At 35.6% G+C, this 13551-nt stretch overlaps 3 protein-coding genes across 8 annotated transcripts in view; all 3 read left to right on the top strand.

Moving 5' to 3' along the window:
* The window catches only part of LOC107664559 (catenin delta-1-like), a 42406-nt gene extending 40303 nt beyond the window's left edge, over positions 1-2103 (top strand). For all 6 annotated transcript variants that reach the window (XM_016455158.1, XM_016455155.1, XM_016455156.1 and 3 more), the window contains one exon: positions 811-2103. Coding sequence is in view for 1 of the 6 variants with exons in the window: in XM_016455156.1 (XP_016310642.1) it covers positions 811-819 (9 nt within the window). In the remaining 5 variants the exon portion in view is untranslated. The remainder of the gene's footprint in view (positions 1-810) is intronic.
* Positions 599-13551, top strand: part of LOC107664560 (protein unc-93 homolog B1-like) — a 29839-nt gene continuing 16886 nt past the window's right edge. Inside the window, exon 1 of the mRNA XM_016455160.1 lies at positions 599-610. The gene's annotated coding sequence lies outside the window, so the exon portion shown is untranslated. The remainder of the gene's footprint in view (positions 611-13551) is intronic.
* Positions 4787-12859, top strand: LOC107664545 (uncharacterized). The gene is made up of 5 exons (XM_016455135.1): positions 4787-4889; positions 7169-7986; positions 8722-9169; positions 10242-12461; positions 12543-12859. The coding sequence occupies exons 1-5, from the start codon at positions 4787-4789 to the stop codon at positions 12857-12859; spliced, it is 3906 nt and encodes a 1301-aa protein (XP_016310621.1).

Here is a 13551-nt window from a genome sequence, read left to right as displayed (position 1 = left end):
TTTTATTTATTTTTTTTTGCCTTTCTGCAGTGAAATATTTAACAACTAAAGTTGAGGTAAAATGACTCAATTTGAAATGTCTTTTTTTAAGTTTTCTTTTAATTTTTTTCAATTAGAGCCATATTTATCTCTTGCAAAAACAAGGATGTCAAATAGGATGACAGCTTTAAATTTAATATTTAAAGACTAAAGATTTAAAAACAAAATGTAATATTTTATTTTTTACAATTGATCAGCTTTTTTTGATTTAATCTGCTTTAAACAAATTTACAGTGAACAACTAAAGTAAAAACATTAATGACTGAATAGTCAATATTTCACTGAAAATATATTTTCTTTTTTAATGTATTCTTATATTCGATTTTTCATTAGAGCTCTAATTAATCTGGTGCAAAAACAAGGATATCTAATGGGATGACAGCTTTAAATTTAAATGAACAACTAGTCAGAAACAAACGACTGAAAAGTATATTACATTAAAAAACATAAAATAAAATCTCAAAAATGTTTAGAAAACAGCTCAGCTAATGTCGCGTTCCATTAGTAGGGTTGCTACTTTTCAGTCAGTTACTCCCCAACACTGATCTCTTCCTCTCATGTGTCCACTTTGGTCACATGACTGATGTTTCAGTGGTTGTATCTGTCATCACTGCCACATAAAATGGGTGATGTGAATGGTGTGATGCACACAAATTCCCATCGCAGCTCTTTGATGACACATTACTGAATCATTTCCCTTTGTTATTAGTAAACCTAATATAAGCGAGTACCACGTCTGACCTTCACGTCTCATCCTGTTTCTGTCCACAGAAAAACTGATCGTGTGCATCACCCGCCATGAGTTTCCTCCTCCTGCCTACTGTCCCTGCTGAGCCTCTGATCTCATCACTTACGGGACCATTGCCACTAATTGCAACGACCCTTCTGTAGTTTTCAACATTCTCATGTTGTCACTGTCATGTGATTGAGAACAGCCACTACTTCAAACGGACTCTTTTTATGTCAAATAATGGAAACACTAGGGACTACAAGCTCTATTTAGTCACATCCCCAGCTTATTGAGCTTTATAAATCATTTCCTTATTATTTTGTTTTTGTTTTTTGCTTATGCATCTATTAGAACACTAGCATAGTATGGCGTCGGTGTTTTGATTATTTTGCTTCATCCTGCTTTGTGGTTCACATTGATAAAAAGGTAAAGCCAAATTGCATCAGTCATATGCGGCCTGCAGAAAATAATGTATATAGAATTTTTCGGTAAGTTTTGTGTCTCGTTGATGCATTGCAACAGGCATGAGGCCTATTTTTTGTCGTTTTCTGAAAGCACTAGACGACCCCCAATTCCCCTTAAGTTATCCATCTGTGGTTTTTGTGGATGGTCTCGTGGAGTGTTAGGTCTCTAGGAAGTGGTTGTTGTGAACGTGTGGATGAAGCATTACAAAAGAGGCAGAGGGATATTTGATTGGGAGATTTGTTTTTGTTGTTTTTTTTTTTTTTTTTAAACCAGTAGCATTCAAGAAAGTTCTCTAGTGGTAGGTGAGTATAGTTTTATTCATTCAGTTGTCAAATTTGCAAAGCATTCCAGAGTGGGAAAGCTGGTTTAGGATGTTTTCCCCCTTTGTTTTGTCTTTTAAAATTGTCACTGACAACGATTAGCTTCTGTGTGGGAACTCAACAGTTCCCCACTCTTCATTTATAATAAGTACAATTAAATAGCCACAAAAGAGAAGATAAAAAAAGCCTTTAACTCTGAGACAAATTGTAGCCCTGGACTTCGATCTGTCTGAATATAAATGAATGTGTAAATATGACCGTGTCTCACAAATCCACTCTGCATACTTGGAGTGCCTCGCTTGCTCAGCGCGTGAGTGTGTGTTTGTGATGAGCGGTGAACAGGGACGTTTGGCCACCCTTCTGCCTCTTGGTTTCAGTGCCTGTCTGTGTAGAGCGTGAACGAGTGTACATTTGAGGATGTATATGCATTTTTTTTTTTCTGAGATCCATAAGTACAGTGCTCGTTTCTTAGACTGCATAATTAAAAATGCACAGTAAGTCTGTTGTAGATATTTACTGAATGGAAACTTTAGCACTGGGGTAATGGATGTTTTTTTGTTTTTTTTAAATAATTTTTTTTTCCCCCCAATGCCTTTTTAATTCCCTGTCTGCCAATCTGCAGTCCAGTCCTTGGAGACACTACAGTCAGTAAAGGAAAGGTCAGCTGTTGACTAAATGGATGTGAGCCAGAAGTCCGAGTCCTGATAAAGGAGGCTGTTCACGAGTTCGAGGAATCTATCAATTGTTCAGTGTTGAGGGAGGCAGATAAATGAATCTTTTAATTACAAGAAAATCGCATCTCTTTCAGGCAGGATTTAGCCAGATTTTGATTCTAGCTTGATGAGAAAATAAGAGAGATAAAATAAAAGCACATTTAACTATATATACCAGAGAATATTTGTTCATTTTAATTTTTTTTTTTTTTTTTTTCTTCTTGGTTTTTGTTCTGTTGCTCTTTCTTTTCTATATTTTATGATTGGGGCTGATTTTGTTTTTCTGGGGTGTTGTGGGTGAATGCATATGCAATCAGTTTTATTTTTTAAATAAATTAATTTACGGTTTATACCTTTTAATTAAAGACGAAAGGAAAAATTCTTTGTGTCATGTGCTGTCAGTTGATATGTTTCTGCAACACTAACATGTGGATCTTGATTCATAATTCCTATATTTCAACACTTTACCTTTGGTCTTAAACGTTGCACCTTTCTCTCATGGATTGAACGTAACGTAGCAATACCGTTTTTGTTTTTTTTTAAATAAAAGTGATTTTTTTTCCCAAGGTTCTGACAGTGAATTTGTGTGGTTCAAAGAGTATATTTTATGATTGGGGCTGATTTTGTTTTTCTGGGGTGTTGTGGGTGAATGCATATGCAATCAGTTTTATTTTTTAAATAAATGCATTTACGGTTTATACCTTTTAATTAAAGACGAAAGGAAAAATTCTTTGTGTCATGTGCTGTCAGTTGATATGTTTCTGCAACACTAACATGTGGATCTTGATTCATAATTCCTATATTTCAACACTTTACCTTTGGTCTTAAACGTTGCACCTTTCTCTCATGGATTGAACGTAACGTAGCAATACCGTTTTTTTTTTTTTTAATAAAAGTGATTTTTTTTTCCAAGGTTCTGACAGTGAATTTGTGTGGTTCAAAGAGTGTTTTAACACATTTAATACATTGATTTGATTAGAATTCTTCACTTTTAGAATATCAGTGTAATGAAGTAATTGAGAAATGTAATATATTTTGACCATATACAGCCTAGCTGCTTACTGAGAAATATGTTTGATGCATGGTATCATTATTCAATCGATTCAACTTCATGAGAGTTGTTCTCTAAAAAAACTTTTTACAAACTAGTCAAGACAGTGTGTGAACTTAACATGCTAGTTGTCATCTTAAATTACTTGAAAGTAACTAAACCAGTGGGTTACAACCTTTTTGTTGAATATTGTCCACAGCAATGTTCCCATCCCTTTTTACCAAAGCATTTACACGAGTTTTCAAGTGATTTATCTCATAATTTCTACCTAATATTTTAGTGTGCTTGGCATAACTAGACAAAATTGTGTTATAAAAATGCCCAGACTTTTAAGATTTTATTAATCGGGCTACAGGACCTTTCTAGATCCTAGACATCACGTTTCTTAAAATTAGGCTACCTCATATGTCCAGGGATATTTTCAAGACGGAAAGAGAAGAGGAAAAAACAGCTTTGAAGGAGGTGAATTTAAAATGAAGCTAAATTATGTTGATTTTTAGTAATTGTAGCTGGTAATAATGCTTATTTTAACTATTTTAAGCCATAGTGAGCCCCTTACTCAGAACCACTGATACAAACCTAACTTAACTCATTTTAATGAGACTACATTGAAGAGAGCTTTTAAACCAATAAATGCAGTTGTGGAAATGTCAGATAGTCTTGTTTTTTTTACATAGGAAATGTCTTTATTTTATTAATCTTCGTCAGATTTCAGTTGCACAAGTACACGAGAACAAAATCGTGAAACTGCTGGGGTTTTAAACGAATCGTTTGAATGAATAATTCAACAGACTCTTTCGAGATGCTCACCCATAGCGCCATCTACTGGCGTAACGGTGCAGGCAGGGCCACTGAACAAACCCGTGAATGAATCTTTTTGGTGAACTGATTCAAAAGATTCGCGTGACTGGAAATCTCTCTGCTAGAAGATGAGTGGAGCTAGAGAGAGAGTCGCTTGATTTGAGATGATTTGTGATGCAGCGGCTCACGTGTCCTACAGATCACCTGTGTTTGCGTATGTAAAATTATTTGTGTCAATATTGGATTATAATGTGGTGTCGTCTTAGCAAGTTTGATGAACAACGTGCACTTAGCGTTTGAAAACAAGACGGCTTTGCAGTCTTAATACCAGATGAATCCTCGCGATATCAGGCTCAGTTGACCTTAAAGATTGAGAGTATGGCAGAGCTAGCCTTTGCCATTTAATACCAAACAACATGAAGACGTTGAACTGAGATCACAATTATCTGCCGTTCATACACAGGCCCGTCTGTCTTCTCTAAATATTTACCTCAGTCTATCTAAAAAAACAATGTAACTGTTCATATCAGCAGTTGGATCTGAATTGATAACACAAAGTAAATCTTATCTTATCAAATTGAAGAAAGCTGTTATTTCTGGATGGTTAACAGTTTTAACTTTTGTTTTGAAGTTTCTAACTGTGTTTTAGTCTGAAGTTGCTACCAGCATGTGGCAGTATCGGCATCCTGATTTTGCAATATTCCTACTTGGTGAACTTCAGAAGCAGCAGCAGGGAATTATCTTCTGTGACACACTTCTGCAGACAGACGGTGAGAGATCAGAGATCTTCTGTGGTGGAGATAGCCAGCTCTGGGTCTGTGTCATTGGAAAGAGCTGTCGACTTTATAACTAGCACCTTGTAAACAATGATATAAAGGCCCTGATTATGTCATTGCTATGATTTCCAAATTGTGCCATAGACATAAATTAGCAGTCAGTGGCCATAGACTTAAATTAATGAAAAATGTGTAATGTTTTAAATGAATTTTCTAGACTAAACTTTAGTCTTTACTCAAAAGTAATTTTTTAGTAGTGTTTGAATGCTCCTGATGCAACCTTGTAAACAATGATATAAAGGCCCTGATTATGTCATTGCTATGATTTCCAAATTGTGCCATAGACATAAATTAGCAGTCAGTGGCCATAGACTTAAATTAATGAAAAATGTGTAATGTTTTAAATGAATTTTCTAGACTAAACTTGTTTAGTCTTTACTCAAAAGTATTTTTTTTGTAGTGTTTGAATGCTCCTGATGCAACATTAATAAAAGTTCCAATAATATTTCGATTTATTTTTGTAATTTTCTAAAAACGTTTCAAATTTGACATTTTAAGAATTGAAAAAGGAGCCATTTGTTAGGGGGAATGAATCATTTGGTTTCTGAACAGTTATTTTACACAATAAAATTGTACTTTTTTTCCCTAAGAATCTATAGACTTCCGTTGCCTGTAATGTTGTATTTGACAAAAAATTTTTCCTATGCTTTTCTTTTCTTTAAAAAAGAATATTTTCAACTCTTCAGGTGTCTGTGTTCCAGCTCACAGTTGTGTGTTAGCTGCTCTAAGCCCTGTCCTCTCTAGAGTCCTTTCCACTTCCCCTGCTCCACAGGCAGGGCAGAACAGGCTTCTGAGCCTTGAGGCTGTAGGATCTCCATTTCCCCCGTGTACAGGAACTTAACTAGCTTTAGTAAGGCATGAGATCCTACAGCCTCAAGGCTCAGAAGCCTGTTCTGCCCTGCCTGTGGAGCAGGGGAAGTGGAAAGGACTCTAGAGAGGACAGGGCTTAGAGCAGCTAACACACAACTGTGAGCTGGAACACAGACACCTGAAGAGTTGAAAATATTTTTTTTTAAAGAAAAGAAAAGCATAGGAAATTTTTTTTGTCAAATACAACATTACAGGCAACGGAAGTCTATAGATTCTTAGGGAAAAAAAGTACAATTTCATTGTGTAAAATAACTGTTCAGAAACCAAATGATTCATTCCCCCTAACAAATGGCTCCTTTTTCAATTCTTAAAATGTCAAATTTGAAACGTTTTTAGAAAATTACAAAAATAAATCGAAATATTATTGGAACTTTTATTAATGTAAGAGTGTGGACTTCAAACTCAGGTAAGCATTTATCTTTAAATCTAAATTTATAACGCAATTTAGACAAATAAAGCATAGTTTATATCGATATATCCTGAAATCATGCATACTGAAAAATATATTTTTTAAAAACAGATCATTGTTTCCACAAAAATATTAAGCTGAAATATTTACACACACACACACACACACACACACACAGACAGAGGAATAAGTGACTTAAAACAGCAATGTTGAATAGAGGGGTTGAATAATTATGACATACATGTATTACAAAAAATGCATATTACTCAGAAATATTAAATTATATACTGACATTATCACCTTTAATATGCCACTAAAATGTCATAGATGGCCTTATTTAATTCAAGAAAACTTACATTTGTAAATTATAATCTCAGGGGTTTAATATTTTTGATTGCAATTGCATATATAATACAAACTACATATAACTGCATATATTTACATTTACATTTAGACATTTAACAGACGATGGACAATGGAAGTAATCAAAATCAACAAAAGAGCAATGATATGCAAATATATGACACATTTGGCCGAAAATTTTACAGTATGTATACAGTAGTCAACATTTGAAGTGGATCAAAACCTTTTATCAAAGTCCTAAAACCTAAAACCAAAAAGAGTGTGGACTTCAAACTCAGGTAAGCATTTATCTTTAAATCTAAATTTATAACGCAATTTAGACAAATAAAGCATAGTTTATATCGATATATCCTGAAATCATGCATACTGAAAAATATATTTTTTTAAAAACAGATCATTGTTTCCACAAAAATATTAAGCTGAAATATTTACACACACACACACAGACAGAGGAATAAGTGACTTAAAACAGCAATGTTGAATAGAGGGGTTGAATAATTATGACATACATGTATTACAAAATTTCCTATGCTTTTCTTTTCTTTAAAAAAAAATATTTTCAACTCTTCAGGTGTCTGTGTTCCAGCTCACAGTTGTGTGTTAGCTGCTCTAAGCCCTGTCCTCTCTAGAGTCCTTTCCACTTCCCCTGCTCCACAGGCAGGGCAGAACAGGCTTCTGAGCCTTGAGGCTGTAGGATCTCATGCCTTACTAAAGCTAGTTAAGTTCCTGTACACGGGGGAAATGGAGATCAAGAGTCAGAACGAACATGAGGAGGTAATGGCTGCTGCCTTCAGACTTGGACTTAAAAACCTTTTTGAAAAGAAGAGAGTGTGCGTGGAAAGAGGAGTTGAGGATGCTGTGAGACGTTGGAGAGAGATTGGTGTACAGACAGAAGATGTGAATAGCCAGGAAAGTGAAATCATTTCTGAGCCATTAAGGATACAGAGCAGTACTCTTCCAGTGCAAGTCTGTGGCTTATTGGAAGCTGATTTGTCATCATTGTCATTACTTGATGAAGCTAGTCCAACTGCAGGTTTTAATCGGACCAGTAATGCCACTGTTCCTTCCCTCGCTGTCGTGACAGAAGCATCTGTAATAAATCATCATAAAACAAAGGCTAAGAAGAGGTGGAAAATGGCAAAGAGAGAAAGCCAATTAAAAAAATTAACTCGCCAGCAAATGAATGTTTCAGGCAAAAACTTCCAGAAACTTTTAGAGGCAGATAACAGTGCTACTGCTGAACAAAACGAGGCCAAATTGGACCAGCTTAAAGTTAGGATAAAACTGAGGAGGAGCGGAGCTTGCTGGGAAAGCAACCTTCTCGTTTCTGTCCAAGGTGAGAGCGAGAAGAACCCAGAAGAAATGAAAGAGTGTGGACTTCAAACTCAGGTAAGCATTTATCTTTAAATCTAAATTTATAACGCAATTTAGACAAATAAAGCATAGTTTATATCGATATATCCTGAAATCATGCATACTGAAAAATATATTTTTTAAAAACAGATCATTGTTTCCACAAAAATATTAAGCTGAAATATTTACACACACACACACACACACACACACACAGACAGAGGAATAAGTGACTTAAAACAGCAATGTTGAATAGAGGGGTTGAATAATTATGACACATGTATTACAAAAAATGCATATTACTCAGAAATATTAAATTATATACTGACATTATCACCTTTAATATGCCACTAAAATGTCATAGATGGCCTTATTTAATTCAAGAAAACTTACATTTGTAAATTATAATCTCAGGGGTTTAATATTTTTGATTGCAATTGCATATATAATACAAACTACATATAACTGCATATATTTACATTTACATTTAGACATTTAACAGACGATGGACAATGGAAGTAATCAAAATCAACAAAAGAGCAATGATATGCAAATATATATGACACATTTGGCCGAAACTTTTACAGTATGTATACAGTAGTCAACATTTGAAGTGGATCAAAACCTTTTATCAAAGTCCTAAAACCTAAAACCAAAATTCGTTCTTGCCTTAGGACAACTTTGATGAACTTTTTTGATCCACTTCAAATGAAACTGTCTTTTCAATATTTTCTCGTGTTCATTTTATAATTTTCTTTTTTCTGACTAAAGAGCTGCCCACCTAGTGTACCTCCTGGTCAAAGTCTTGGAACTCTCACCCCACCGACGGACCTGCCTATTTCACCCTCCAGTTCTTCTACGCATGCCTCTTCAGATAAATGTCTTCGTACTCCACACCACGTTTCTGTCTCCTTCCCTTTGGAAATACCAACTTTATCTTCAAGCCCTCCCCAAGCAGATGAAGCTGATGAACATATTGCAAAGATGTTGGATGATATGTTGATGGATTTAAACATCCTGCCATTGATTCCAATAGACAGAAATCTGGATGAGCAAGAGCAGCTAAGTCCTCTTCAGGATCCAAAAGGTCAGCAGAGGGCTGCTGAGGCCTCTGCTCAAGGTGCTTGTGTTTATATGCAAAGTTGTGAGCCAGAGATGAGGGGATCTGATGTTAGCAAGACAGCAGTACCAGATGGGTCACCAGGACAAAGAGATGAAGGTAAAGCATCATCTTGAAATGTCTTGGGTTTGTGGTACTTTAGACCATGCATGTGTACATTCATTATGTTGTGGTGCTCCCAGCTTTCTTTCTCATGTTTTTAGTATAGCCCTTACATTCATCAAACATCCAACATTCTCAGCTCAGTACTCTTCACATGCTTACTTAACCCAAACAGCATGTGATATGATTGCCTTAGTCTTTGTGTCAATGAAAAATAAGAGTGTCCATGATAAAGAATATAAATAAAAGCTGGCTTAAAACACAAGTGCCAAGATCTTAGAATTGTACTCTGATTTCATGTTGGTTTTCTATAGTTTCTCAAAAATTCAATGAAATGTCATGTGGTGCAACCATCAAATATTAACACTTAATACTTTACAAGGTAAAAAAAAACTGTCATGGTTTATAATTCATAAATATGATATTTATGATATTCTCTGTGATATTATTTCCTGTTTTATGATTTTTTTTATGATTATTTTTATTTATTTGTATGTTTGAGTTGATTTTGTTGACAATTTTTTTCTTTCAAATATTACTACACAGTAAAGCAATTTTGTTCAAATATTTTTTTCTGAGATATAATAATGATAATAATAATTTTCTCTTCATTATATCAGGACAGTTGTATCACCTTGACATTTTTGTCCCAAAAATCAAATATTAACACTTAATACTTTACAAGGTAAAAAAAAACTGTCATGGTTTATAATTCATAAATATGATATTTATGATATTCTCTGTGATATTATTTCCTGTTTTATGATTTTTTTATGATTATTTTTATTTATTTGTATGTTTGAGTTGATTTTGTTGACAATTTTTTTTTTTTTTTCAAATATTACTACACAGTAAAGCAATTTTGTTCAAATATTTTTTTCTGATATATAATAATGATAATAATAATTTTCTCTTCATTATATCAGGACAGTTTTATCACCTTGACATTTTTGTCCCAAAAATATGTTTTAAGTTATTTGAAATATGATCAATTTTTTAATTTAATTTTTTTTTATATGTATATATGTCATTGAGCACTTTATTCCTGACTTTACTCCTTGTTTTTTAGACCACTCAGGCTTTCAGAATCAGTCAAGATCCAATACATTCGTGACTCAGTCACCTGGACAGGACGACTTGAACAAAGATAAGAATCTGGCAGCTGGGGCAAGAAACTCCACCCCCTCACTGGTAGAAGACTTGTTTTTAACCCTAAAAGCCACAGCTGTCCCAGCTAACCCTTCTCCGGCTGCAGGTGAAATGCCAAGCCTTGGTATGACCAGCATACTGGACGACAGGCCAGAATTCAAACTACTACGATGCCTTTCCCCCCTTGAATCAGATAAGGGAGACAGTGATGTTCCTACACAAGAACCACCACACAGACAGGACCTAGAACTGCAAAACCTTCCCTTGTGGCTTTCTGAGTCACCACTGGAATTGGACTTCCCTCTAAGCTCGATGATTGATTCCTCCTACCCACGTCCACAGCCTGACCTCATCGCCTGCCAAAATCGATCGTGCCCTGACCTTGCAGAAAAGCAAGAATTGAAGACTTCCTTTTTACAAGCTGATTTAATGAGTGGGAGTAGTTCAAACACCATTCAGCATGATGAGAAAGATGCTAGTGAGCACCCAAAGCAGAGAAGGACGAGAAGACGGAGGCTTGCAACTCAAAAGTCAGAAGTGAATGGGGATACAAAGTGTCAAAACCTAGAAAATCAGGATCAGGTTCAACCGAGGATATCAAAGTGTGATGATCCCCACTGTGAAGATGTTAAGCCATCAACTTCTAACGCACGTAGAGTCAGTACCCGCATAAGCAATGCGAACAGAAAAGCAACTGCAGGTGTGAAGAGAAAAAAAGAAATTTCTTCACCTATCAGTAAGAAAATGCCTCCGTTGAACACTGACAGCGAACAACATGAAGATGTTTTACCCAAACTAAAATACACTGGTATTGTGAAACGTGGTCGTGGTAGACCCCCTAGGTCTAAAAACACTGCTGTAGCTCACATGTGCAACAGTGCAGAGAAATTGCCCACTTCAGGACAAGATGATTGTGAAGTGGAAAAAACTAAGAAAGACAGTGAGGTTGAGCAGGGTGATAAGCAAAAACCAAATACACAGCAGGAGAAAGACTCAACAGAAATGGAAGAAGCAGATGTTAACAGCAATTTTGCACAGACAACGCTGAATTCTCACTTAAAATATGCTGGTCAGGCAAAAGGACCAAGTATCATTGATCAAATTTTCCATCAGACTCTTCCAAGTGTTGAAAGCCTCGCTTGTAGGAGTTCTCTGAATATTGATCAGCCGCTAACATCAAGCCTGCGAGACACCTCTTTTAGCCTTCAAAAATTCCAAGGAGGGAGAAGTGAAGACGAGAGTAGTAAATTAATGATGAATAGCAGTGAAGTGCTCAATAAGGGCATTTGTGGTAAGAAAAAAGCAGAGACGTCTCTGCTGATAAATGAGAACAAAGACATGGCGGTATCTGACAAGCAAGTTGGGTCACCGTTGTCATGTGGAGACATGCTAGATAACGTGAAATGTTCGGTTAAAGACGGAGAAACTGCCACTGGGGAGAACTCAAGTAGACAAGCCAGTGTGTTACAGAATAGTGATTCCCAAAACGAGATGGGAAAAGACATTCAGGACCAAATGACTGAGATTTCGGTGCCGTTAACAGCTGAGGAGGACATAATGAAGGAAATGATGACGCCGGCTGATGATACTGATCGTGCCAAGTCGCCCACAGAGAAAGATTGTGATGTTTCTACCAATGAACTGACAGTGATGGAGGGAATAGAAATTAATTTCAGTACGAATCTTGATAGTACACCAACAGAACATCGCAGAGATGAACAAAACCTGGAAGATACCGTTTCTAATGAGTGTTCATTTGAGGCGACATCAGACATGTACAAAGGCGTTCAGGAAGCACATGGTGTTGTTAATACCCAGGATGTTAGCTGTGTGACTGATTGTTTGGAGAAAGAGGAGGATTTAGGTAGGAACAAAGAGGTTCAGATGATTGAAGAAACTATGGAGGGAGAAGAAACTGAAGTTCTGGGGGCAAATGAGCTTGTGGAGGAACATGCTCTGCCTTCTTCAGATGATAGATGTTGGGAAACCACCAATGGCTGGGATAATAATGATGAAATGAATGAGGAGGGGGACCAGTACAGTGCTGGGAAGATTGATGAACAGACACTACTGGAGGAAGATGAATTGAGTAAAGGACACATTGCAAGTGCTGGGATTGCAGATGATGCATCAAGCAGAGGTAAAATGGCTAAACTTAGAACATTTTTGTATGCTCTGTTATTAATAATCCATATTCCTGATTTCTGTTTTGTCCTCATAGCTCTGACACTGAGAAAAACAGAAGAAATAATAATCAGAGATGCTCCTTGTGTCCAGACTGAAGTATCGCTTCAGTCAAACTATCGGAGCCCCAGAGTGTGCAGTGAGAATATCTCAGCGGTGACGTCCAATTCAGAATCAACAGATGAAGAAGATATTGAAGTAGATGTTGTTGATGAGTCTGTAGAAGATCCGTTAGGGCTTTTGGCGGCTAGACAGTTTGTCACACTGGCTATTGAGTGTCTAATGGAGCAAGGGGATGAGTTGGATGCCACTGAAGAAGAGGAGGTAGATGTCACTGGAGAAGAGACGGAGTGAATTTTTATGTTCATGTTGAGAATACATGTTTCGCATTTTGAAATCAATAGCAGATGTTTGAACCAAGTTCTTAACCCAAGGTTTAATATATCAAATGGTGAGAAGAATTCTCTTTTTTTTTTTTGTCAATTTGACATTACTTATGTGAATTAGCCTATAAATTCTTTCAATTTATTTTGGATCGTCTCATACACGTATAAAGTTACATATTAAAATTATGTAAATTAAATTTATATAAGTTCACATTACACTTTTGTATGTGTGCTTTATTTAAAATATATCACGATACCTATTTTGTGTAATTATTTTAATCTGACTTTGTGTGTATCTTTATTCTTAAACAAATTCAATAATTGTGCAAGTGCAGAGTATAACACAAAGTATAGCATAAAATGGCTTTCCCAATGTGAAAATATTAAATTCCCTCGAAATATTAGGAAATTTGAAAGAATGTGGTATTATTCTATTGGCATAGTTATAAAAGATTCTATCAGTTAGAAATTGAGAACGTGGTTTCTATGAAATTTGAAAAAATCTTTATCCAGTAACTGGAAGTCATAGGAATTAGTAAACAGATGCGAGAATCATGATAACAGCGAGATAAAATAATAGTTAAATTAAGAAATGTAAAAAAACTATAAATGTAATAAAAGGGATATTGTCATTACACCGAATACTTTAATCAAAGCATA

This window comes from Sinocyclocheilus anshuiensis, unplaced genomic scaffold, assembly GCF_001515605.1.
Source record: "Sinocyclocheilus anshuiensis isolate Anshui unplaced genomic scaffold, SAMN03320099.WGS_v1.1 scaffold331, whole genome shotgun sequence".
Taxonomy (NCBI): domain Eukaryota; kingdom Metazoa; phylum Chordata; class Actinopteri; order Cypriniformes; family Cyprinidae; genus Sinocyclocheilus; species Sinocyclocheilus anshuiensis.
This window is presented reverse-complemented; position numbering and strand designations above follow the sequence as displayed.

Excerpts from the sequence above, each read along its gene's own strand:
- LOC107664545 (XM_016455135.1), top strand. The coding sequence starts at position 4,787 with ATGTGGCAGTATCGGCATCCTGATTTTGCAATATTCCTACTTGGTGAA. Across the intron at positions 4,890-7,168 it reads CACACTTCTGCAGACAGACG|GTGTCTGTGTTCCAGCTCAC; the intron begins GTGAGAGATCAG and ends TCAACTCTTCAG. Across the intron at positions 9,170-10,241 it reads ACCAGGACAAAGAGATGAAG|ACCACTCAGGCTTTCAGAAT; the intron begins GTAAAGCATCAT and ends CTTGTTTTTTAG.